Source organism: Podarcis vaucheri (genome assembly GCF_965113315.1).
Source record: "Podarcis vaucheri genome assembly, chromosome: 3".
Classification (NCBI taxonomy): domain Eukaryota; kingdom Metazoa; phylum Chordata; class Lepidosauria; order Squamata; family Lacertidae; genus Podarcis; species Podarcis vaucheri.
In genome coordinates, this window is record NC_138761.1 from 64,555,434 (window position 1) to 64,581,765 (window position 26,332).

The window sequence follows — 26,332 nt, forward strand, 5'->3', positions numbered from 1 at the left end:
GTACCTTTCAGATGTTGGCCTACAACTCCCATCAGCCCCAGCCAGCATGGCCAGTGGTCAGAATTTATGAGAGTTGTAGTCTAACCATATTTGTTACCCTTACCTTAAATTGCAGAGGCCTGCCTTAAATAATCTCCCAGACACAAGCAGTGCAGCCATCTGAAAAGCAATGGCTTTTAGCAATCAGCTGTGAGTCATGGTAGACTTGTGCAGAGAGCCTGAGTGCCAGGGGAAGTCAACATACAACAGGAAGCAAGTTTGGCCTTTCAGCTCTGCACCTAGGTGTAAGACATAGACTCCCTGTACACGTTAAAGCTGCATGCATGGTCATCTGTACCTTAAAAATCTTGAGTATTCCAGATTCTTTGGAGGTGACTTACTACAGTGGTGCCTCGCAAGACGAAAATAATCTGTTCCGCGAGTCTCTTCGTCTAGCGGTTTTTTTGTCTTGCGAAGCAACCCTATTTTTCATCTTGCGAAGGAAGCCCATAGGGAAATTCGTCTTGCGAAGCACATCGAAAAACGGAAAACCCTTTCGTCTAGCGGGTTTTTCGTCTTGCGAGGCATTCGTCTTGCGGGGCACCACTGTATATACATTAGGAATGGGCCAGACAGAGCGGTCAGCGGGGAGCTGCATTTGGTTCCCCATCCCAAATACGCAGCTTACACAAAGACACACAGTTTCTATAGAAGACACCATCCTGTGGATGTTAAGAACATAAAAAGAGCAAATGACCTATCTAGTCCAGCATCCAATTTTCACAGAGGCCAACCACACATACATAATTTTATTTCTAATCCACCTTTCCACAGTTCAAACCGTGCTCAATGTGGCTTACTGCATGGGAAAAATCATAGTCATAAAAAATAGAATGTTGAAAATATGTAAACAAACTGAGCAACTGCCACACAATTCACAAGATCTAAAATAAAGATGCAGAAAACCAACAGCAACGATAGCAACCTCCCTGCCGCAACAACAACAACAAAAAAAAACCCTAACGACATCCCAGCCCTAGAGTCTGTTCAGCAGCCTCAGCTTTTGTAGCTGGAGTCAGTCAGGTTCCTGCCCTCCCAGGCCTGTGGAAAACTAGCAAGCACAATCCTAGCACAATAGGCTCAGAGCAGGGCCAGAAGGTGCAATAATGCCTCCACCGCACCACCATCATACTGCTTATCTGAGGCATTAAGGCCATCAGCATAAAGCTGAATAGCAGCATAACCAGGGGGTGACTACTTAACTATTGCATATGTCTTACCCCACAAGTGTCCTGGAAAAACTGGGTCACCCCACTTTTCTCATCATGCTCACGCAATTTCACAGTGCAATCTTTCCTCCCCCCCCAAAAAAAGTACAGGTACTTTGTCCTGAATCCCTGGCCTACCTAGTGTTGTCAGTATGTCAAGTCCCCAGTTGAGGATCAATCCACGTGTCCAAAGTCCAAACTGAAGGACAGTGCTGCAGAGATCCTGGAGCACCCAAGGTAAGGTCCATCAACATGGCCAGCTGAGCAGACACAGCACCTCAGCACTGCTGCCCTTTTATAATGTGAACAATCACATGCAACACGCAGCTAATAATGTTCTAACAAAATATTTGTAACATGTATACTTAGAATTGTGAAATAATACATGTTACAAATATTTTGTTAGAACATTGTTAGCCGTGTGTTGCCTGTGATTGGTCAGAGTTGTCTGTTTTGCAACACAGCGGATTTCCTTTGTTGTAGCCCATTTATACTGTAGCATCTGGGCTTGACGAGGCATGTGACCCTCATCTGTTCTGAGCCTACCACAGCTGAGGAATCATACACCTCCTCCCAGAGCTAATGAGCCCCACCTGGCCAGCTAGTGAGCTGGACTGTGGGCCCTTGCCTGCCTCAGCCTCCTAGACCAGCCATCCCACTGATCCCTACATCTCAGAGCCCACCATGTTTGTGGAGATGGGTTCCTCTGGCTCTGGAGATGGGTCCTGCTGCTGTTTCCTGTGCACTGACCCTCATCCCTTGCCATCCTCCATCATCCCATGAGTACTTCCTACACCAACTTCTCCTTCCCCATCCCCAGCTTGCCCTGGTGTGTCCCAGTTCTGGCTAGACCACTCACTGGGATCCTCTTCCTCCTCCCTCATGTCCAACCAGTTCACCACATGCTTTTTCCAGGGCCGTGATCTTGCACGGTGCTCCAAAATGTGAGTCCGAAAAAGTGCTTTTGGGGGAGGGAAAATTGTGCCATGAAATCGTGTGAGATCACAGCATCCAAAATGGCTGCCATTCTCGCATGAGAAAAAACAGGACAATGGCATTGTGGAAGATTGTGTCTGGATTTTGCTGTCGAGGTGTTGGAGGGTATGATATGTGACCTGGGCCCAAGATCATCAAAGTTTGTGTACTACTATGACTGGCAATCATGTCACAGTTAGTCTGACACACCCTTATGTTTTAAAAACATCCCATAGTCACAATTTGATTCCACTCTTTAAGAAAAGAATTAAAATACCAATGTGTCTCAGGATAAGCAGGAAGAAAACAACATATGGGGTGTGTGTGGGATGTAGAGGACTGGAGATGGGAATGTAAGGAGCAGAGGCACCATGTGGCAGAACACAGCCCTCACCAACCTGGTGCACCCAGCCAATCCTTTGGACTACAACTCCCATCAGCCCCAGTCATGGCACAAGTTGTAGGCCAATACATATGTGGAGTGCAACAGTTTTGGGGGAAGGATGGCACTGTGCATGTCTCACTCCAACTCACAGGCAGGGAGAGTTTGTGCATCCCAGCAGGGATGTTTCCATTGCTGGCATCTACAGGGATTACCACTCAATTAATTCCTTTCAAATAATTCAACATATAGAATATGGCTCACAGGAGGCAGATCAAGTCTTTTAAGGCTGCAGTCAGGCTCCTGCCTCCCACTGTAACAATGCTGTCCTTCCTTATTTCTGTCAAGCAGAAACACCATCAAGTTGAGCAACTGGCTTTCGGAAGAAGAAGCTGACCAGGCTGCTAAGGCTGAATTAGTGATCTTGGAAAACTAGGCCAGGCCATGAGGTAATCATTTGGCAGCAACATACTGGCATGAGCCTTTTCCTGACTGCTGACTTTTCATTTTATTGTATTAATTATCAATATATAGGAATACTCGCTTGCATATTTGAAGTCATAATTTAGTTCAAATAAAAGAGGCATTATATTTTAATAGTTTCTGCCCAACTAAGCTGGTAAATCTGATACCAGTTAAGAATAATTTGAAATAGGCCAGTAGATTAACTCCAATTGTTCCTTAAAAGACCAAGATTTGTTAATTCATTAATATAGTTTTAAGTGTTTACATCTCCAGATTTTCTCTATTCCTACTGCTCTTAAAAAGTAAAAAAAAAAAAATCAGAAATTAAAATGTGCTTATTTTTATTTCTAATGTATTTTAAATGGTGCAGTAGAATCTCTAATGTCTCCATATGTACTCTTATTCCAGGAATCACTAACACTTTCAACGTCCTGATGGATGTTACCAGTTTTCAAAATGTTAATGTAATAGTGGAATGGAATACGGTGGACTCTCCTTCATTTGAGATTTTAAAACAGATGTTGGATGGCCATTTGTCAGAGCTCCTCTAGCTGTCGTTTTTGCATTGCAGGGGGTTGCAAGAGGTAACCTGTTGGTTTCCTTCCAACTCTACAATTCTATGATTCCTGAAAAAATCACAATTTGCACTTTATCCACTCCACAGCACCAACATTTGGCAGTATCTGATTGACATCTTTTGTTTAATTCTCAGTGTGTGTGCCAAACTACATCTATTAAATTGCTGACTGTCATTTTGACTGGTGTTTTATTTTTATAAAAGTGACGGGAAGACCAATAATATGGATGTGTGTGTTGTGTGCGCACACAAATCTACTGCCCTTTCCTAAGCCCTGCTGGCTTGCTGAGGCCAGGGGAAGAGGTGGCTTTTCCTTACCTCCCCCTCATGCTGTCACCCCTTCCCATAATTAAAGATGCCAACTCAGGGGCTGGCATAGTTGAGGCTTCTTTTGGGGGAGTGCCAGGGAACGAGAGGGTTTGAAATCCTCAGCTGCCACTGGCATACCCTCACCATTGGTGGGACACTTCCATCAGCAGGATATTTGTGCCTGTGGAGCTTTCTGTGGGCATATCCAGTAGGTGTGTCACTTCAGTAGTGCGGCTTCTTTTCCACTGCACTTATACACCACTTCCTACGAATTCAGTTGATTCAGGTTGTGAGGCTGCACCCTAGTTGATGTTAATGATGGCCATATAATGAAACGGAGCACAAATGGAATATTACTGTTTCAAATGAGTAATAGCATTTGACAGATTTGATGACATGCGAGATTTCTAGGAAGATAATCACCGTCTAGAAAAGATTCCAAGGAAAGCTATGAGGAACAAATAAAAAATTTAGGAAGCCTGCCATGTGGAGACTGGAGGGAGGAGAAGGAAAGGTTTAGAGAAAGGACAACACTCTGAAAATGTTAGAAAGAAGAAGCAGAACAATGACGTCTTAGAATGGGGAACAAAGCAATAGATTTTTGAGAGATTGTAAAAAGAATTGCCTTGCTGGATCACCCTGAGGTCCATCCAGTTCATCATCCTGTTTGCAGCTCTGGTCAAGCCAAAGTCTCCAGAAGCTCACAAGAAGGCTATGAAGTGAAAGAATCATTGAGTTGGAGGTGAATAGTAGAAGTATGGCGTGAACAGCAACAACTAGTACTATTATACCCTCTCCTCCTCTTCCTGTCCTTCCCACCCACTGTTGGACTTTTTATAGCTTCTCCTCCTCCTCTAGTTCCTTTGTTAGTTCCCTTCCCATGAGGCATCCCAAAGCAATTTACAACATAATAAAGACATGTATAATAAAATTGTTGCACATATATAAAACTATTAAAACAATTGCACATACAAATTCATTTTTTTTTTAAAAAACAACAACTATAGATTTGTTAAAATATCAACAACATGTACATTGCTAGGGCTTTTTTCTGGGGATATTCAAAGGTACGTCGTACTGGCACCTCCCCCCCCCCCCCGTTAAAAGTGTGGCACTTACTGAATTTTTTTTTAAAAAGTGTGGCACTTACTGTAACAGGCAGCTTTTTTTCTTTAAAAAAGCACTGTGTAAATAACTGACAAAAAAAATCATTAAAAACCAACCAACCAACTGCCAAAGTTTTGCTTAAACAAGCAGAGGGTCTTGAAAATGAATGTTGCTCCTATTAGCTGTACTTTAGCCAAGGAAGATTGGAGCATTATGTTTATTCTTTGTGTGACTATAGAAATGAAAACACATCCTTAGCAACCTCTCTTGGATAAGGAAGGGTTAATGAGACTCAGTAAAACATTGACAACCAGGAGGGGCTCCCTCAAGTGAGATGATAAAAACAAGGCTGCACCTGGATGCCGGCAATTTGCAGACAGACACATTCTGGTCAGCCCTTTTGCTCAGCCGCTTTGTTCTGCCAGCTGCCTTGGTGCTTTGGATGCAGGTGGAAGGGTGGACTTTGCTATCTATAAAAATGTTTAATAGTGAAGACCAACTTCCGCTTCACCTCTCAAGGGATCAAGGTTAGGCGTGTGTTGCTATGCCAGACAGCACAGCAAAGCAGCACAGGGCAGGTGGGCAAGAGCCACCGTGCCTAGCTCTAAGATGGAGGCCTCTCTGTGGCAGAAAGCACACAGTGAGAATTTTGCATCTTTGGGGGTGAAAGGAAGGCAAGGAGCGGGGAGGCAGCCAGCTTCCCTAGAAGGGGCAACAGCGCACAGAGGGGCCAGGCATCCAATTCAAATAAATTAATTTCCACCCAGGAGGAGTGTGGTGCACCCGTCCTACCAGGGAGCTATTGTTTTTGCTCATGTATGCTAATGTGAAGAGATGGATTGCTCCACAGGACCAGGGATGCCCAACATAGTGTGGCTGGCAGAGCAGCTCTCACAAAGAACCTGAGAATTTATGCCTTGCTCTTTGCTTGTTAATGTGGAAATAAAAGGGCCCACCTGCTACTTGAAGCCATGATCACTGGCAGAGTACAAGCGGGGGAAGGCTCTGGGTAAAGCTTTATAAAAGGGCAATAGAGCTGCAGTCAGTTTCTGTGGTCCTTGTCTTTTGAATTAGGGGAATCACACCATGTTTCGTTGTGATGGAGAAGGGCTAAGGTGCAAAGAGCTGCTCTTGATATTATTATTTTTTTAAGTACAGTATTGTATTTTAAGTACATTTGCTTTTAGTCACCTTATAAGGAATGGCATGTGGTCAGGAATACAAGCGTGAGGAAATGATCTCTCCTCCCTAGTGTGGTGTTGGATTAAGACCTGGGACACCACTTCAGTCACAAAGCTCACTGAGTGACCCTGGGCCATTCGTTGCCTCTCAGCCTAACCGACCTCACAAAGTTGTTGTGAGGTTTAAATGAGGAGGGAGAGACCCCTGCACACCACCTTGAATTCCTTGGAGGAAAAGGTGGGATTTAAATGCAATTAAGCAAGCAATAGAGGCACCCTTTTTAATGAATGTCTTTTAGGGTCAAACTAGGCATAGCCTTAATTGTACAGCAATTTTAAAATATTCCTCCTTGTCCGGTAATGATTTCTTGATTTTCTATATATATTTTTCAAAAAAATTCCTGTAACCTCTCTCCCCCCCTCCCAGGAAGTATGTCATATGAGTCACTGATACTTCCCTCCCCAACTTCAAGTACAGCTACTACTGTATTGCAGGGACTGTATTTTATTTCACAAGATTTATATACTTCTTGGTTGTAATAAAATATCATATCAGTTTACAAAAACAATAAAGCAGTAAAGTTATCAGTAAAAAAAGAAAGTTATAAACAATAAATAATTCAAAAATAATTAAAATCAACTAAAATCAGCCGGACTGGAGATATTGCACTGTGTCTTTCAACTTGGATTTGCAGGTGTGTCCCACAAAGGCGTCACATGCATTGAATGGACAGTGTATGCAGTGAATGTACAGTATGCACATACATTGAAAAAACAGCCTGGCTAAGTCCTTCCCTGCACTGCAGGGGAATTACCATGTTGAACTGGAAAAACACATTTCAAGAATCATTCCTGCTCCCTCCAAAAGCCTTTTTCAATTAGCCATACATTTTTGAATAATCAAAACAAACATTTTTTGAGCGGCTGCCAGCAGATGGCATCTCCCTGTCCCTTCTCCAAAGAGAAGCAAAAACTTTTCCGTGTAGGGCAGCCAACTCAGCACTTTGCAAAAAATGACAGGAAAGACAGATTGGGTTGGAACCATCATTAGGAAGCAGGATAAACACAATGTTTCTTAAATAAATACACTTGCATGATTTACCCACTACTGGTTGAAAACAGAATATTAAAGCCCTGGGATTCCTTCTCAGGTTCCACAGAATTTTGCACGTATGCCTCATATGAGACTTTTGCTGTTTGATCTACTATTTTGGTTTCTTTTAGCGCATGTAATGCATTTTATAATTTTCATTGCATTGTTAGATTTCATATTTGAAACTGGAAGCTGCTACTAGAGCCATATATTTTGGCTAGTTGGTTACAGGAAAAATAAATGATGCAACTGAGGATCAATACAATTAATACAACTCCACCTGAGTAAAATCTCTAGCCCTACATTACGATAATGGACTGAAGAGTGCACACATCTGTGTTGGAGCAGGCCAGACACTGGTGGTCTTCCTCAGAGACCCTTCTCCATGTGTCCCACACAAGGTGAGATGTGTGGAGGGTGGTTGCATGAGTACAGGCGTTTTCACTGGTGGCCCCCATCTGTGGAATGCTCTTTCCAGGGAGATATGGCTAGCATTTTGTTTTCCAGTCTACATGCTACATCATAATACTTCTATGAGTACAACTAGCGAAACTTCAAAATTACATCTGAATCTCAATAAGGCTTTAGTTTGTTGTGAGTTTATTCTTCCATAAAGTGCTACGCATGCTTTCAAAGCTGGTTTAAGAAATCACTTGGTGTCTTAGCACTAAAGAGTAGTATATACTTTTGGCAAGAAATTGCATTCTACTGGGCAAACGTCTGTTGATGAAACAGATTGTAATATAACAGCTTGCACACACCTACATGAACAATTTTGGGTAACTTTCAAACTTGCACATTTCAATAACTTGAATTGGTCTAACAAAAAAATTGCTATTTTAGCTGGTTGCTTACATGTATTTCTTCAAAAGAAGAAATATAATTATAGGCTGTATTCCTTTATGCAAAATAGAAGTCATATTATTGCAACAAGGAATGCAACTAAGAGTCTCTGGTGCAGAGAGCTAAGCCTTAAACACTTTCTGGGACTAAGCAAAGATCTGAAAAATATTTCAATTTTTTTTTTTTTTTTTGGTGATATATGTAAGATTGCTTCTGCCAGATTGTATTCTTTAGGGATTAGTTGGTTTCTTTCTTCATAGCCACAATGAGCCTATGTGTAAATTTTACCCCAGTTTTGATGGCTTTCCATTTTCCTATAAGTAAATATTTCTTCCTTTCAACTGCTACCTGCCAAATAACTTATAAGTTATCTCTTTCAAAGTGGAAAGAGGGGAGAGACAGTTAAGATGCGCATGACCTAACCTTCTCCCTTTAAGTATTTTTTAAAGTAGCAATTATGTCAGCAGGATATGTGATGTACAGAATATTTGTTTGGAATGTTCCTCTCAGTACCACTTCAGAGCCAAAAGTAAATGCACCTCAAGCAATATTAATATAGTTGATACTTAATTCATTGAAACATTTTAACAAGCAATTTTATTATTAGTGTGTGCGTTCCCACTCACGCACGCTGTAGTCTTAAAAGTGATGGCAATTAGATAAGAGTAATCAAAGCAGGAAATAGGTGTTCCTGGAGAGCAAAGCTCCCTTGAGCTGTCATACTTTCTCCCGCCCTCTGATTTCCACATTTGGATTCTGAATGGCTGTGAAGATGCTTGCTCTGTGACAGCACAACTCAATTTCGTGTCGGATCAGCATGGACAGCTGTGGCTTTCGACAATGGAAGCCATTGTTGGGTCCTGAAAGTTAATGTGATTATGCAAATGTTGCTCTAACTACCCGGGCTCTCTTATACTCTTCACAAATGAGCACATTGTCACATTTCATTATGTGCATCCAGTCCTGCTGGTTTGGTGGTATCATTATATCTCTCAGAAATGGACCACATCAAGACTGCTCGCTGCTGGTATTAGGCAGAGAAAACCAACTCTGACCCACAAACAAGGATTTGTGTGTGTGTGTTGTGGGGGGCGGGGGTTGTAGCTTGACTGAATCTCTGTATTAGTTCTGACTGACTTTGGAGGGCCAAGAATAGTAGATAGAACTACAAGACAGAATCTGGTCCAGAAATAGACTTTGAACCATTTCTGGCTCCCAAGAATGTACGTATATATGTGAACAGGTTTTCCTTCATTTGCACACCTCATTATTTGTACAATTCTGTTAACAGAAGCCGGATTCCTGAATAGCTCTGATTCAACAGATTGCTTGCTGATGTGCAAGTTCTGTGGTTGTCCATCTCTGACAGATTGCTGCCATGCGTTTGCAGCCCTAGGAATCACTTTTATACCATAAAATGTGAAACCCCGCCTTATAATGTGTTGTTTCTTTCTAAGAGCTGAACCTTCCATTAAAAGCATGGATTTAGTGCCACTTCTAGTGGTAAAGACTTGAAAATGGTTTCATGATGAGTTGGTGGAGAGAAGCAGGGCTTTTGTTCTAGTTCTTGTTGGTGTTGTTCCATTTGCTTATATATCAATGCTTAGGTGTTGCTCCACTGGCAATATGTTTGTTTATTACCCACACTTCACGCTAAGGTCCCAGGTCAGGTTAAAGCGTTAAAACACAATATAAACTACTTCCATGTTTCCAAAGCCAGGATAAAGACTGAGGTGTGTCTTAAGCATTCTTTGAAAGCTGTGCAATGCAGGTGCCAGACACACCTCTGTGGGCAGGGAGTTCTGCATTAGGGGCTGCCACAGATAATGTCCTCCTTCAGGCCAGTACCCCCTGAGGGACAAGAACTACCATCAGGCACCCCCTGCTGAGGAGGCAGTCCGTCAGATATTTGGGGCATGAGTCATTTAGGGCTTTAAACACCAACATCAACACCTTGAACTGGGCCTGGATGATGGCAGTTATGCCAACACATACACACACAATCCCCAAAAGAGCCTTCAATTATGCTAGTTGGGACTGATGCAGTTAATTTTCTCTCATTCATGAAAGTGGAAAGGAAAACATGGTTTCAAAAAAAAATGCAGGGTGGGGAAAAGGTACCTCACACACACTGACTTCAAAGAAGCTGGAAGCATTTTGAAAGCGGTGGTAGCTCCCCCACTATAGGATTGCTGTGCCTGCTACAACGGGATGCGGAACTTCATGTGTTATGCCTAGTGATGGTCCTGAAAGTCCAATTTGGAGGGCTGAAAAGGCCAAGGTGTGTGCCAAGCCATGTTCTCTTCCTAACAAACTTAAATATTATTGTAATTCCAATGGAAATTGATTACAGGTTAATTTGATGTTTCTGTGCATTTTCCACAACTAAGCATCAATTACTACCATCTTTGTACATGTTAAAATGTTGTAACTGGGGCTAGAAGAGAAATTTGATGCATCTTACATTCAAAGGTGAGCTTACTTACCTAATTCACTGTCCAAAACAATACATGAACAAAAACACAGCCACTGTTCAAAATTCACACTTCTCCGAATTTTGCAATGCAGTTCTCCAGCCACCTAACGTATACAAAAAGGCATATAGTGCATATCATTGCATATATTAGTGGAAGCAACACAAACATATATTATATTAGTGGAAATGTTTCACAAAAATGTGTACATTGGGAGAAAGTCACACTAAAACGCTAGTGAATTTTCATGAGGACATCAATTTTTTTTTCTCAGACTGATGTGGAAATGTAGAGAATGGACCTGAAGATTGAAAAAAAATGAGATAGCAGAACCGACCAATTTGCCCATCTGTACCTGCTACTCAGGTTTGCCATTTTAGATGTGGTTCTCAAACAGAACAGGTCCCTTTCCTGGAAGAAATTGATCCCTTTCCTCTTTATGAACTGCAAATCTCAAAAGTGGCACTTTAGTATTAAGAGTCCCAGCATACTGTTGTAAGTATGTATATTTTAAAAAAGTTGAAATGCCTGAGTCAAAAATGTAGGGCACAGGTGTTTTGGGGTCATTCATTTCTCAGCGCTGTTTATGAGAAGATCACAGACACATTCAGAGAATGCTGTTTTGGTGCAGTGCCAGCCATCAAAAGCTGACAGGAAAAAACAGGTGTATCTGGTGATGACATGCACAGCGTACAATAAGAATCAGACTGTAGAAACATTTGCATTCATTAAAGGAGCTGCCATTACATTTTTCTTCAAAAAGCATGATGAAGAATACACTGCACAATTAGGCAATTTTCACAAATGGGACATTTTCAGCACCCAGCTGTAAGACAACTGGTAAGTTGAGGGAAGGCAAGAGGTCAAAAGACACTGTGGCTGTTTGTGTATGCTGAAACACCCAAACCCTGGATGACAGTGGGGCCCACAATATAAAATCGCAGCCTTGTTAATAAAAATAAAAGTCCACACAAGTTTATAGCCATCAGCAAAGAAAAATCCTAGACTGCTAGAAGCTCGCAGAAGAGAGAAGGTGTGTGTGAGAGAGAAACCTTTGCCTTCCTTCAGCAGATTCCTGCATTTCAATGTTGGGAGAGATGCAGCACTCCACTTTTCCTCACCTAAATACTATTCCATATTTCTGTATTACCTCATAGGCTAATACAAAGCTTCAATACAGAGATAGAAGCTAGGAGAGCTGGATAAATCCTGGCTCTGTACAGCAGGGTGAGATGCAACAAACACATATCAAGTGTTTTTGTACCCAGAGATATCAAGAAGAGCCTGTAACTAGAAAGCAATAATAAAATAAAGGCAACATCTTTGCTCCTTGAAACTTGTAAACATTGATGTCAAATTCAACATATGCACCACAATCTAGAGTTTGATGCGTGTGTATCTAAGTGTACACCTCTTACTGCTCTATAACATCCCCCATTGGTTTGTGTCTGCTGATGTTCCTAGACTGAAATGAATGGGGACGCATGCAGAGTGGTCTCTCCAAAGAACAGCACCATGGCTGGGGAGCTCTGTGCATGCATCAGAGTGCTTGCCTCATAAACAGATTGCTAATATACACACACATATATATTGCAGGGTCATTTGGGGTGTTTTGTGATTGTCAGTTGCATGGGCACATTACTAAATAATCTGAATATGCAGCTACTTGATTTCCATGCCACATACTTGTTATGTATGTATGTATGAATGCATGCATGCATGCAATAACAGTATGTATATGGCAATTAACAAATTCTGTACATGATTGGGCTAGCATTGTAACGGCTTAATTTTGTGAGTTCTCCAGGGCAACTGAAACAATCAGGATTAAAAATTACTGATGTAATGTTGAGAGCATTGCTTCACTGGGAGCTCTGTAAAAGCATGCCTGATGAAGATTAATCACCATACATATATACGGAAAGTAGTGACATCACACTTCGCACACACCATCATTCTCCGTAGGCACAGATCCAGAAAAGCTAACATGAAACCACCTGGGTGATTTATCATGAATTAAGACACCAAGTACCTCCTTTACTATTTATGTTAACTTAACTTTATTGCTTTGTGTAGTTTTGCGGTTGTGAATTTGACAGGAACTGTTGTACAATGGACCTGTATATGATCTGCAGAAGTCCTGCAATGTATCCTGCACACCTATTGGGTTGCTGTTGTAGTTTAAAGTTATCTTCAACCTTTGCAGACCCAGGACCACCTTTTAACCCAAATGTGCATTTGGACACCCACTTCTCTTTTTTACCATGTCTTTAGGGCTGTTGTGACCCACCTTAGGTCATGTTGCAACTTAGTAGTGGGTCCTGGCTCACCCGTTGAAGACCATTAATCTAGTAGATTGTTGACTGCCAGGACCACTGCTGGACCAGCCCAGTCATAGAATCAGGGACATTTATATGTATTTAAAAGAGGGCACATGACTATGAAACAAATCTGCATGACAAATGCATCAGCTCTGCAAGTGTGTATGTCTGTAGATTATTTATATATATGATGAGACATGAGATATGGGGCCCAGTCCAAAAGACCAGGGGCATGGGCCCCTCTCTAACAATGCTCTTATGTAGAATTATTGTCAGGGAGAATCCAGAGGAGCAAGTGACGGAAGAGGCAGAGCAGGGGCTCGGGGATGCTGTGGAGCTCTTCAACCACCCAGAGGCTCAGGAAGGGAGCTCAGACTCTGGAAGGGAGGTTGCTTTCACATCAGCACAGACAAGGAGGGAAATGAAACGTAAGGATCAAAGACGTCTTGTGCGATTCCCATGCCTACTTTATTGGCGCGGGAATTGAAGGAAGCCACTCCCTGAATCTGATTCAATGGGTTCAGATGCATAATTCTGAACTGTAGCTGTTTCTTGTACATATGTAATAAATACTGTAAATACCAAGCTGACTGTGCCAGAGTTACTGTGAAGGGGAGACACCACCTTTACAATTATAGAGTTGAAAAGAACCTCAACGGTCCTGAGCCCATCCCTCTCCCAATGCAGGAAGCCCATTACTACACAGCCCCCATTGAAGTTTGCCATCCAGGAGTTAAATTTTATCCAGAGTAGACTTATAGAAATTAATTGACCTAACTTGGTCATGTTCATTAATTTCAGTGGATCTACTCTGAGTAAAACAGCTGAATGCAACTTTCCCGCCAGCCTCTGCTTCAGTGAAAAAGTGTCCATTTCCTTCTGTTCTATCAACTGATGGCTCAAACTTCATCAAGTTCTTCCTAATATTTTGTCTACATTATTTTATTTATGGAACTGTTTCCCTAATTATAGCTTCTATATATTTGATATGTACAATATATTGCTTGTACTAATTAAATAATACAGGTTTGTTTCTTCGACAATTTGTTTGGCATAGAACCATATTATGACTGGAGTAATTTCTGGAATAGCTTCCTCGTAGACTTGACTGGTGCTTATGTTATGAATTTTTAGGTGCCAGTGAAGGCATTTTTCACTTCCCCAAACCTTTCAACTTATGACAGGTATGCATTCTTGCTGTTCTGAAAAGACTCGCACCAAATATCTTTTCCATGTGCAAGTTCTTATGATAGCTTTATATTGATTTTATGTTGCTGGCTTTGGGGTAGGTGAGATGTGTGCTGATTTGTATTGTAGATTCATTTCTCATTTAAAAGTGAACCACCCTAACAAAACAAAAACATGGTCATCTTTGAAAATGTGCAGTTCTCTGGATTTTGCAATGCAGCTCTCAAGCTGAGATGTGTAAAAAAAAAAGCATATTCTGAGGTAAAATGTGCATTAAAATATATATGTTAGTGGAAGCATAATAAAAAAAATGAATTGCATTGGGGAAATTGCTCTTAAAAATGTGTCTTAGGATAAATTGGTACTCAAATGCTGATAAATTTCCATGAAGACTCCCCACCCCCCTTCTGAAAAACAACAACAATGAACTGGTGTGAAAATGTGGAAAACTTAAGATTAGAAATATGAGAAACTTCCATCCCTACCTGCAAGTCAATCAGCGAGCGATGCCTGGCCTCCATGTTCTTTTCAAACAAAAGGTCTCCGTGAGGGCTGCTTTCTCTCTTTGGGAGTTGGCAGGAGCCGCCTCAAAGCACCCTGTCAGGCCCAAAGCATATTGGAAGACAAAAACAGCAGCCAAGACTTTTGTTAGTGGCAGTAGGCCTTCTGTTGGGGAAGGCAGAACCTGTTAGCTATGTATTTTTATTGATTTAGGAGTTTGGATTTGGATTTGATATCCCGCCTTTCACTCCCCTTCAGGAGTCTCAAAGCGGCTAACATTCTCCTTTCCCTTCCTCCCCCACAACAAACACTCTGTGAGGTGAGTGGGGCTGAGAGACTTCAGAGAAGTGTGACTGGCCCAAGGTCACCCAGCAGCTGCATGTGGAGGAGCAGAGACGCGAACCCGGTTCCCCAGATTACGAGGGTGGGCAGCTGTGCCCATGTTTCTGTGGCATTTTGGAACAGGGACTTTTGAGAAGCTGTTAAAAGCACCCTGTTGCAGTGCCTCAAAGTGGGAAAGGTGAAGCAGCACTCCCCTGGCGTGCCCCTCAGGTCAAAGGAGGAGGTTGGGCAAAGATGTACCGTATTTTTCGCTCTATAACACGCACCCGACCATAACACGCACGTAGTTTTTAGAGGAGGAAAATCCGTAGGCATGCCACCCGTAGGCATTCCCTCCATAACACGCACAGACGTTTCCCCTTACTTTTTAGGAGGAAAAAAGTGAGTGTTATGGTGCAAAAAATACGGTAAGTGAGGACAGGTTGATGCTGGGTGTGAAATAGAAAAGGAAACCAACAAACTGAAATAGTGAGGAAGCATGGTAAATGACTAGTCAAGAAAATGAGGGAGACTTTGTATCTGTGACAACCCATGGCACCCCCCTTCCCATGACTGGCTTACAAACAAAAAACTGACTGACCAAACAAACAAACAAACAAACCAACCTCTTTTAGCATAGCTTATTTTATAACCCCGATTATTGCCATGTTGGGGCATGATGAGGTGATTTTGGAGGCGAGGGATGGGGAGGCACCCATGGAAGGGTTGGAATGGTCCATTGAGGGTGAGAAAGGTCCACTTCTCACCTTTCAATTGTGTCCCCCCCCCACCATTTTTGAGTGGGGGTAGAGCCTGTCCACCTCCAATGCCTTGCTTGTGAAATGATTTCCCTCCCAGGGTTGTTGTGAGGATACATTATATATTATTTAAAGCGTTTTGTGCCATGAAAGGTCTTTTTTAAAAAAATAGTGAAGACAGCAGCAGTGTCATATGGCATATGATAACTTTCTTTCAAAGTACGGGATACATCCTTGGCTGTTCAGAAGATTATGGCATGCCAATATTCTGGTCATGAGGCACCTCAAACTTGACTTCAATTAAAAGTTGAGCCATATGAGAAAAGAAGCAATTTTGAGGTTCAAATTGCAGCTTGTATCGCCATTTGGCTTTCATTTTATTTATTTTTTTGTATTCTTTGGCCTGGGGGCAAACAGAACCTACTCAATAGTGGGGGAGGTATACAGGCCCAACTAAAAAATACACCATGAAGCGCACTTGAGTCGATTTTTCTTTGTTACACTCTTGTGTTGAGATGCTGACTGGACTTTTGTTTAAAATGTTGTGCAAAATACACACATGGGCCTTCTGCACCTGAGTGTATACTGGTATCCATTTTTGAACTAGGATAAGCACATTCCATTCAACATGCATTTTTAATTATTCAGGAAAAGGAATCGCTAGCATGCAGGCAGAAGTTCCTCCCAGCAGAACCTGAAACCTGGAAAGATGCAAGGACTCAGGCACCAAGCCATATTTTGTTGTTCTGCACTATATGAGCCCCATCCTGTTCTACACACAGTCATACCCACACTGAATGAAATACCATATATACTCGTGTATAAGCCAACATTTTCAGCATTTTTTATGCCGAAAAAGCCCCCCTTGGCTTATACTTGAGTGAGGGCCTCACCCAAGCGCATTTCCAGCAGCAGAGGCTGTTGTCGGCAGAGGAGGAGGAATGAGCAGCCCGAAAGCAGCCCTTTGGGGCTGCTTGTTCTTCCTCCACCGCTGCCGCCACCAGCCTCTGGGCAGCACCCTAGGTAGGCAGGGGGGCGGAAGGGGCTGGGGGGGGAGAGAAGCCCCTTCTGCTGTGTGCACATGCACGTGCGCGCGCACACACTCCGGCCCACTAGGAGGTTTGTGGTGTGGTGAACCGGCTTATACTCGAGTCAGTAAGTTTTCCTAGTTTTTTGTGGTAAAATTAGGTGCCTCAGCTTATATTAGAGTCGACTTATACTCGAGTATATACGATGTTCTGAATGGTATAGAATAATTTATTTAAACAACAAGATCTAACTCAAATATCCATTGTAGAACTGGACTGTCCCAACTTGATGGGCAATTTGAAACCTTGATACGATTCTATGGGTTTCCAATGTTTTGAGTTCTGGGTAGAAGTGCATCTTGTTACTTTGCAAGACCTGCTCAATGAACAGATGGATGTGGCAAGATTACTTCCCCCCCACTTCTCTCCCCCAAATATACTAAAACTCAAGTGCATTTAAACAAACGGTAGGTTTTTACAAAACGGCACACTTTATTTATCTACAAGGCAGTAAGTACAGTGTCTTATAAAAAGTTAAGTGCAGGAAAAGCTGCACCTAATTCTATTAAGGCAGCAAATTCAGAATCCATTATAAGAAAAAGAAGCAACCTTCTCTTAGTACTGGGAAAAGTTTGATATGGCAGTCCAAAAGACATACATTTTTTTTTTAAAAAAAATGTTTTTGTGTATGGAATCCATGTTAGGGACTATTTAGACTACAAGTGAAACAAGAGTAGAAGCAGCAAGCAAGACTAGGATCTCCCAAATAGCTGGAGTTTGCATTCTATGTTGTTGCAAACCCATGAGCACACATATAGGCACATAAAATCTCCCAAGAACAGTGTTTTAAAGTATTGCTTGCAAAAAAAAAAGGAGGGCCAGGTAGGGGGTTAAAAAGCAGTAATGTTTCCAAAGTCAGAAATGCTAGTGCATAGTTAAGTTAGCTACCCCCCCCCCCCACCTCAGGTTTCTCTTTCGTTTATAAAGCTCTATGGCCTTGCCCATCTACATGGTGTAAATCTGCACCAGAAAAAAATCAACACCCCCCCCTGCAAAACAAAAACCAACCAAACCAAAAATAGAACAAAACCCATTTGACATTTACAAAATTAAATTACTGGATAAAAAATATAATTTGTTCTCATAAAACTATGTTTCATACCGTAATAATTTTTTTAAAAGCAAGCTAATTAAAAAACAACAACATACACACGTAAACAGTCTACAGTTCTAATGAGTGGAACAGTTCTTCAAACAGTATAGCTGTGTGACCACTGCCAGTCTGGATTGGCCCCCAGCCTACACCTTTAGATCAGCATTTGCAGTAATGCTTTTCTTGCAGTATTTCATACCGAGACATTTGTTCAGTGACTGGTGCTACTGATGGAGTGCCAGCTCCTCAAAGAAAAAAGGAAACCTCAGCAAGCATCCTCACTGGTATGGGAACTCATGTGGCAACTCCTCACTGAATTAATACTGGTCCATTTGATCTCCCAAAAAGTTTTTTTTTTAATATATATATATATAAAATCATTTAAAAATCACTTTTTTAAAAAGAAAGAAATCGGCATTCACATTATTAATAATTAATTGCATAAAATTCAATACCTAAGAGTTTAGGTAAGCATCATCAACAAACAGAATTATTTTCTTCCTTTTCTTTTTTTAAGTTGGGTGAGATCCAACATGAACAATATATACACATATATGCTTTTGTGACTGAATGCACTTTGTGCTGCTCCCAAATGTTGTACCACAACAACAACAACAACGAAAAAGGTTTTTCTCCCATGTAGAGGAACAGTAAGTCCAAATCAAGTGGAAGTGTTTTGAAAAGAAAACATAATGCTTATTGGAAGACTCTTTTTCACATGACCAGAGTTCGAGTCGAGAATGCGTTCATATGCTTGCGTGCAGGATCCGAGAAGCTCAGCTGATCCTCTGTCTTCCCACAAAATGCTGAATCCCATGTGTTGCTAAAATGCTAGAAACAAAAATAAAAAGAATTTTTTTTAGAAGCTGTGGCACAAGCCAGTCCTTCCTGTAAATCTGCTCCTTCCCAGGGTTGCTGTCGCAGAATTGTCCTCTGTGCCCAAGTCATCTGCAATAGTGGCATTACAGAGGACTGTAATGCATACACAACATACCTTTAAAGCACATTCAAAGTGCATACCCCCCCCACACACAAGAAACCCAAGAACTGCAGTTTATCCCCTTACAGAGCTACAATTCTCAGGACCCTCAGGAAAGCACCACTGCCATGATTCTTTTTTTGGAGGGGTGCTTTGAAAATTTTGGTGGCCACACAGTGTAGTCTACAAATGGGTTTGACAGACTTGCCACTGGAAGCAACGTCTAGGAATGTTGTGTTGAAGCCAATCCTAGTGTTTCTGAGAGCCCCTGAGATGTAAATAGGCTTAAGAAGGGAATGAAGGAATGATGCTAAAAATATTTTCAAGCAACCCAACAAGTACCATGTCAGGAACAGCCTACCCCAGTGGCAGCAAGTACCATGTCAGGAACAGCCCACCCCAGTGGGGCATAGCCATAGCAATAGCTTCCTGGCAGTGGCATGGCTGTTTACCAGGAGGAGAAGAGGGCGACAGTGAGGCTGGGGCTGTTTGGGTACACTAGCAGGACTGCCAGATTGGCTCCACCCGCAACCTCACTGACCTCTCACTCAGTAAGCAGCATGGATATTGTTGTTAAGGGGTTGTTGCCTGGCTCTGCCCCACAAGGCAAGTTGCTCTTGCATGATGTAGAACCAGAGCCGACTTTTGTTGCTTGCCTACAGCATTCATAGCAATGCTGGCCATTGGGCTATGCTGCTTAGGGCTGGTGGGAGATGAATTCCTAGAACATCTGGAGGGCCACAAGTTCCCTAGTAGACAGTTGCTGAACTTGTGGGCTGAAAGCAGTGACTGTACCCAACTTGCATAGCCTAGTCCAAAGTGAGGGTTCACACAGACAGCTCTGGACTCAAGTTAATAACTAGCTCAGTTTTGTTCAGGTAACTTCAAAAATATGTTAGCACATAGCCGGAGGTAAATGTCCCACTGTGAAAGGTACCGGGGTGGGGGTGGGGATGGGAACCAGTCTGCTGAGAGAAACAAGTTTTTTAGCTATAATTTAATATCGTTTGTTTTTGTGGTATTTACAAAGATTGGAACGCCTCCTCAGTGCTGTGCTGCCCGGAGATAAACATATCTGTAACCAGGGTGGCATCTCAGTCATTTGCTTGTTCTTGAGACATGCAAAATGTCTTGGTGCCCCAAGCCAATAGGAGGGCAAAAATTTCAGCACTCTATGGAATGTGTAAATACAGATATATTTTTCTTCTTCTCCCTTTATGTACTATATTCCTACCAGAACTTGCAGTTTTGATGCAGCAATGTATAAACTACCACACAACACTCAATCTCTTTCAAAATTCTAAGCACACTTATGTCAGATCACAATTCTCAGGGTGGTAATTTACACAACAGCAGGGAGGGAACAAAGGACAAGATCTTTGTGGAAGAGAAATGGGGTGGGTGGGAAGAACTGTTTGCAATCCCTTGTCTCTTTGAAGAGCTTCTGTGAGCATAAGAACATCATAAGATCCTTGCTAGACCAGGTCATCCATTTATTAATCCACCTTTTGCATTTCCACGTGATACACACTTTGGTATTCAAGCAGTTCATAAAAGTGTGACACAGGGCACCCTGTTAATTTTGCTTTCTCTGCAACATGGGCCTCTGTCTCTTCAAACCGCAGCCAAGGGCAGGTGTGACATACTTTTCACATTACAGATATGCCACCACACTGGTGCTGTTTCCTCTGCTATGATTTCAGTGAGCAATCTCCACCCCTTTGGGGAACCTGGCATCCCTTGGCTAATTTCAGTCTTTGTTGTAAGCTCAACAATTCAGATCCACTCAGGGGAGAAAGCAACCACTGCTGGAATGATGGAGGTATTTTTGTAGAACAGTACATAGGCAAAAATGGATCTTACTGCTGAAGGGTGTCTAGGTTAGGCATGGGGATATCTGAATCGCTTAAGCTCTGTGGAAGCAAATGACAACATTTGCCTTACACTATGGGTTCTTTGCAACTCTTTAATTTTTCTCTTTGTTGTTGTTTAGTCTTTTAGTCATGTCCGACTCTTCATGACCCCATGGACCAGAGCACGCCAGGCACTCCTGTCTTCCACTGCCTCCCGCAGTTTGGTCAAACTCATGTTAGTAGCTTCAAGAAAACTGTCAAACCATCTCGTCCTCTGTCGTCCCCTTCTCCTTGTGCCCTCAATCTTTCCCAACATCAGGGTCTTTTCCAGGGAGTCTTCTCTTCTCATGAGGTGGCCAAAGTATTGGAGCCTCAGCTTCAGGATCTGTCCTTCTGGTGAGCACTCAGGGCTGATTTCCTTCAGAATGGATAGGTTTGATCTTCTTGCAGTTAATGTGTGTGTTAGGAATACATTATTCTCTGGAATGTTTTGACAGTTTTAGTTTGACTGTTTTTCATGTAGTGTATGTGCTCTGCAGCCTGCATTGGGTCCATTCTTCTGGTGGAAGGTGGAAATTGTTCATATAAAATAAATAAATTATATTCTGAAGTAAAACAGAAAGTGATAGGCAGATGCTCTTGTGTGGCTGCTTCTTCTTCTCATGATAAGGGACCACATGAACAGTAACTCACTTCCATTATCTTAAACATGCAGCAGTGGGTAGGGATCAGAATTCATTGAAAGCATACAGTGACCTGATAGTAACCACAGACAGTCACACCCTATGGCTTACCACAATTCTCTCTCTGTGTGTAAACAAAGGCTGGGCAGTCACCTCTGAAAATACTCTGGATGGTGCTCTCCCTTACATGGTCCCTGTGCGTAGCAGTGGAGGGAGATAATTCCTTTCCAATCTGCCTGAGAGCACCTCTCCTACTTCCAACACCCTTGGTGCATCAGCTAGTATTCAAATAGGGTTACATGCATCAAATCCAACACACATAAGCCCAAATGGCACCTCTAGTGCCATAAAAGAACATTGCTATGGGGTGGGGGCACTGCCCAGACCTCTGGTCTGCCAGTTTTAGAAGGTGGTTTCACAGACATATACGAAAGTTTTCAGAAAAGAAAACGCTCCACTTCCATACTTGGTACATACATACATACATACATACATACATACAAACAAACAAACAAACACAAAACAGGCACATATTTCTGGACAGGGGTGTGTAAGGCTGGTGCTCAGCAGCAGCAGCAGCAGCATCTTCCAATGCATCTCATCCCCTTGCAAGCACTTTTGTGGGATGTGAGTGTTAATAACCCAGTTGCACCTCTGCCTCCCCCCTCAAGATGCTCCACTCATCAGCAATGGCCACTTCCCACATGCTATACCTCTCACAAGCTGCCACAGGACAAATTTCTCATTAGCATCCGTGAGAGAGTGCTGCACGAAACACCAATGTACAACCCAGCAATGCTTGCCACGTGACTCCTGTTCCATTGGTTTTATGTATGGCTACTTTTTGCTAGCTTGTGCCAGTGGGTTCTGAGTGCATTATTAAAGGCAATTTAGCCCCAAACCAGGAAAAAATCATTAGCTGGCTATGTGTTTCGGATCAGGTCTCTGGATTATATGAGTCTGTTATGTTTGGTACTAATCCACTGCAAATATTGCTAAAGCAATCAATTTGTTCTTTCACATCAGCTTTTAAAAGTTAACAGTTTCCAAAGCTACTTCAAAAGTTAAAATTGTGGGTAAGAAAGGCAACCTCCATACAGTATGTTTATGCCACGTTGATATACAATTATCAACATAATTATCTTATGTTTACATTTTGAAACTTTTTATTGTCTGTGAAACTTTAATAAATATTATTATAATTATCAAGCCATGGTGTATTGTCAGCTGTGTCACTCTTGGTTCATTTTGCCACATCAGTAATCCTACAAGAACATCCTTCTTCTAGCAAGGCAATTATCTCACTTATCCTGTAACCTGCCTTCTGTTGCCCCAGGGAAGAGTGAACAGTAAACAGATTGTCAAAGCTTTAACTGGGCTATCCAGTTAAAGCACTTTAAAGGAAAGTGACCCCTCTAGGGAAAAGAGAGAAACAAGGCAAGGCTGTGCCAAGGTGTTTTCCTTCACTCACACACTGTAAAGACTGAGTCACACATTATGCTTTCTTGTAAGTAGGAAGCACTCAAGGGAAGAAAAGTGGGAATAAGTAATACAGTGAACTCTCAAGTGACCAGGGCGCACGCGCTATATTCTGGGGGTCATGCCTCAAGCCAAAATCAAATATAGTCAAAACATATTTGGCAGGTGGGATTGCCAATAATGTCTTTTGGGTTTTTTTTAAGGATACCTGCCCCCTTTATAATAGCAAAGTGCGTAAAGGTGAAGGTTGGGTTTCTGAATCCCAAACGAAAAGCTCACATATTATACAATTTATACCAATGGTTGTAAATTCCCCATTCAAAATGGTGGTTTCCACTTGGATTGAAATTTAGGAATCACTTTTTAATTGGAGTTGGATTTTACCTCAGGCCAACATAAACATTTGGTTCACTGAAGTCTGCTGTGATTAGTGCATTGTCTTCAGCCACTCTGTACTTGAACAGATGCAAATGAGCAGAACACTGACCTGATTGTTTTACAATGAAGCACTCTTCTGAAAACAAAATGGTTGCCGACTAGGCTTCCTGAAGTCAACAGCAAGGCTACTAACAAACGTTCAGGGTTGTATTCATAGTGAGACTGATAGCTATCCTTTATCCTCAGTGATTTTTAAGGGGCCACAGTCTGCAATCCATTTATTAACTCAGGACTTGTTCTGCAGCAATATTTCCAAGTTTTAGGTGGGAAAAAATTATCTGTACTTTCATGGAAGCTTTGCCCAAGGAAGAATCCCACCACATACCACAATATGATTACTTTGATGTCAAAATGACCCCTGCACAAAGAGCGTCCTAAAGGCAACAGACACAACCGGGAACTCAAAGCTAGCATCCATTATCGTTCAGCATAGCGATGTTGTAGCAGACCACACAGTCATATGGTCAGAATACCTCCCCCCCCCCCCGGTTTGCTGTTACGAGGTTAAATTGAATGGGCCTACTGGAGCAAATGGGAGGATAAGCCTACAGAGTGAGAAAGAGAAAATGTTCTTATGCTCTTCCTCTGCTCTTGCCTCCTGAATGACAATCTCCGATTGCCTCTTTGAGTAGGAGGGAAGATGACTTCTCCCAGTGTACACACAATCTTTTACTGAGTTTGCACATCCAAGGATCAGAACAACTTTTGAAAAGTGACAACCCCAAGGTTCATGACTGGAACAGGGAGAAAGCTCATTCACCAGCCATTTATCAATTCTGTGGTAATAAAAGTCGAATGCAAAATTCTAGTTAAGGTACTCAGCCAATTCTACTTCATTTACTCAGAGCAAATGCTATTTGCTTAAGGAGTAATCAAAGATTTTAAATATTTTGTTGGCTCAGCTCTATTGAAGTAGATGATCTAATGCTCTTGTCCAGAAGGGGATTATTACCATATGAGCAACTGCTGTACTATTTATCTTTGCAGCTTCACAAGACAGTGGAAAGATACCATGTTGTATGTCTGCAAGTCACATATTCACTGCTGTGGTGTGTTTTTTCCTGGTGTGTGGAGCTGTCCTCCATTATTTCATATATAATGTCGTAAACCCAAGAAACTGATCTCCCTCAAGTGCACTTTTACTGGGAAACAATAGCTGGAGAGGCCTGGTGCACTTTTGCTCTCTGCTTGAGGGCTTCCCATGGGTTTTTGGTTCGCCATGACTGGGAACAGAATGCAGGCCAAGGAGAATCTTCGGCATGATCCAGCAGGGCTCTATTTAGGTTCTTACAGCTAAAAACCTTTTGCATTAGTAACTACAGTGGTGCCTCGCAAGACGAAATTAATTCGTTCTGCGAGTTTTTTCGTCTTGCGAATCATGGTCAAGTCGCAACTGCACCTCTTCAAGCGGTTTTAAGAAAAAGGAAACAAACTTGCAAGACGTTTTCGTCTTGCGAAGCAAGCCCATAGGGAAATTCGTCTTGCGAAGCAACTCAAAAAACGAAAAACTCTTTCGTCTTGCGAGTTTTTCGTCTTCCGAGGCATTCGTCTTGCGAGGTACCACTGTAACCTTACCTTCTTCACAGCTAAACACAGGAAACAACCTTACACTGGGCCAGACCATTGAACCTTCTAGCTGTTTTGTCTATTCTGCAATGGCTCTCCAAGGTTTCAGAGAGATGCCTTTCCCAGCCTTATCCCACCTTTGTCATGGGAGATAAAGGGGTCTGAACTTGGGATCTTCTGCATGCAACACACATAAAGGTCCTACCATTGAAATCAAGGCCCTTCTCTAGGCTTGGCAACTTTTCCTTCCTGCCCTTCTGTCAAAATCTTGACTTTCCATTGAACTGCCTTGTGGAACTTTGCTGAAATTCATACTTACGATAGCCAATTAAAATGATCAGTCCAAGGAAACCTATATGTAAAAGAGCATGCTTCACCGCTACAAAAATGAAGTCTGTAATGGCAATAGGAGGGAATAACATCTGTGTCTTCCATCCTGTTTACATTTTGACAAACCATTTTTTTCCAGGTTGCAGAAAAAAGAATGCCACCTTTCAACCAGCGTACCAAAATGTCAGGTCAGTTCTTTCCTTACAGCTTTTTTCATTGAATTTTATAGTCAGCAAACAATACTGCAGCCAATAGTAATCTAGAAATATGTACTATTATTGTGCAAGGCATCATCGTATACTGCAAATAATTTTTAAAGGCGAATTTTACCTGAAGTGGGCTAACTGATGACCTATTTCTATGTAATGCAAATAATTTATGAGTATTGTCCTCTTCTTCTGATGCAGGCATCTTTAAACCAGAACTGGTAAGTAGATTCTGATGAAACAGTAAAAAAAAATAGAGGTAATTGAAAAGGAAGAATGAATGAATATGCTGAATACATTATTTCAATGATTTAATTTCATTCATTTAAAAGAGTAGCTTGGGTACAAGATGTTGCTATGCATTGTCACAGCCTGATCCTAGAACAATCACTTAGAAGGAAGTTCCAATGTGAACTTGTTCTGTGTGCATTTCTGAATTGGCTATTGTGGTGAGGTCATATAACCAAGTCTGATTGGTTATACTGAGTCATGACATTACATACACAACATGAAAAAGAGACAGTTAAAAGGGAAATGTTGTTTTGGAGCAGCTGCTGAGAGAGGCAACAAGTACTGTATCAGTGAACAGGCAGAAATGATAAATAATGGCCTGGGAGTTTTCAGAGAACATCTCACCCTCCAGAAACACCAAACTGCATGCCCTTGTTGAGCATTAAGCCCCTTTCAACTCAGCAGAATGTGGGAAATTGTAGTCAAATGTAACTGGCAAGCTTAGGGCTAGTTAATGCATGAAGGGATTGAGACCACAGAACTCTATTCGTAGACTCAGGTCATGCTCCCTCACCTCCAGTGAAGAAGGAAGTGACCCTTCCTTTGTTTGGTCTCTTCCACCATGTGAAGCTGACCAGGCAACA

At 42.0% G+C, this 26,332-nt stretch overlaps 1 protein-coding gene and 2 long non-coding RNA genes across 8 annotated transcripts in view; 1 reads left to right on the forward strand and 2 right to left on the reverse strand.

Moving 5' to 3' along the window:
• Positions 1-14,883, reverse strand: part of LOC309528511 — an 82,566-nt gene extending 67,683 nt beyond the window's left edge. The window contains exons 1-3 of one of the 2 annotated variants that reach the window (XR_014217780.1): positions 14,648-14,883; positions 10,666-10,759; positions 8,176-9,039 (exon numbers count right to left, since the gene is read on the reverse strand). This is a non-coding gene — a long non-coding RNA (uncharacterized lncRNA). Of the gene's footprint in view, positions 1-8,175; positions 9,040-10,665; positions 10,760-14,647 lie in introns of those variants that run through there. The other variant, XR_014217779.1, reaches the window with a different exon arrangement.
• LOC309528620 lies at positions 1,707-3,549 on the forward strand. Of its 2 annotated transcripts, none has more exons than XR_014217852.1 (3): positions 1,707-2,191; positions 2,956-3,053; positions 3,478-3,549. It is a non-coding gene; the product is annotated as an uncharacterized lncRNA (long non-coding RNA). The 2 variants fall into 2 exon arrangements; XR_014217853.1 differs by lacking the exon at positions 1,707-2,191 and adding an exon at positions 2,297-2,348.
• Positions 14,884-17,238: 2,355 nt separating the features above from the next.
• The window catches only part of MYB (MYB proto-oncogene, transcription factor), an 86,367-nt gene continuing 77,273 nt past the window's right edge, over positions 17,239-26,332 (reverse strand). For all 4 annotated transcript variants that reach the window (XM_082215908.1, XM_082215909.1, XM_082215906.1 and 1 more), the window contains 2 exons: positions 25,582-25,689; positions 17,239-18,754 (listed from right to left, as the gene is read on the reverse strand). In XM_082215908.1, the coding sequence (XP_082072034.1) occupies positions 18,638-18,754; positions 25,582-25,689 (225 nt within the window). In that variant the 3' untranslated portion in view covers positions 17,239-18,637. The remainder of the gene's footprint in view (positions 18,755-25,581; positions 25,690-26,332) is intronic.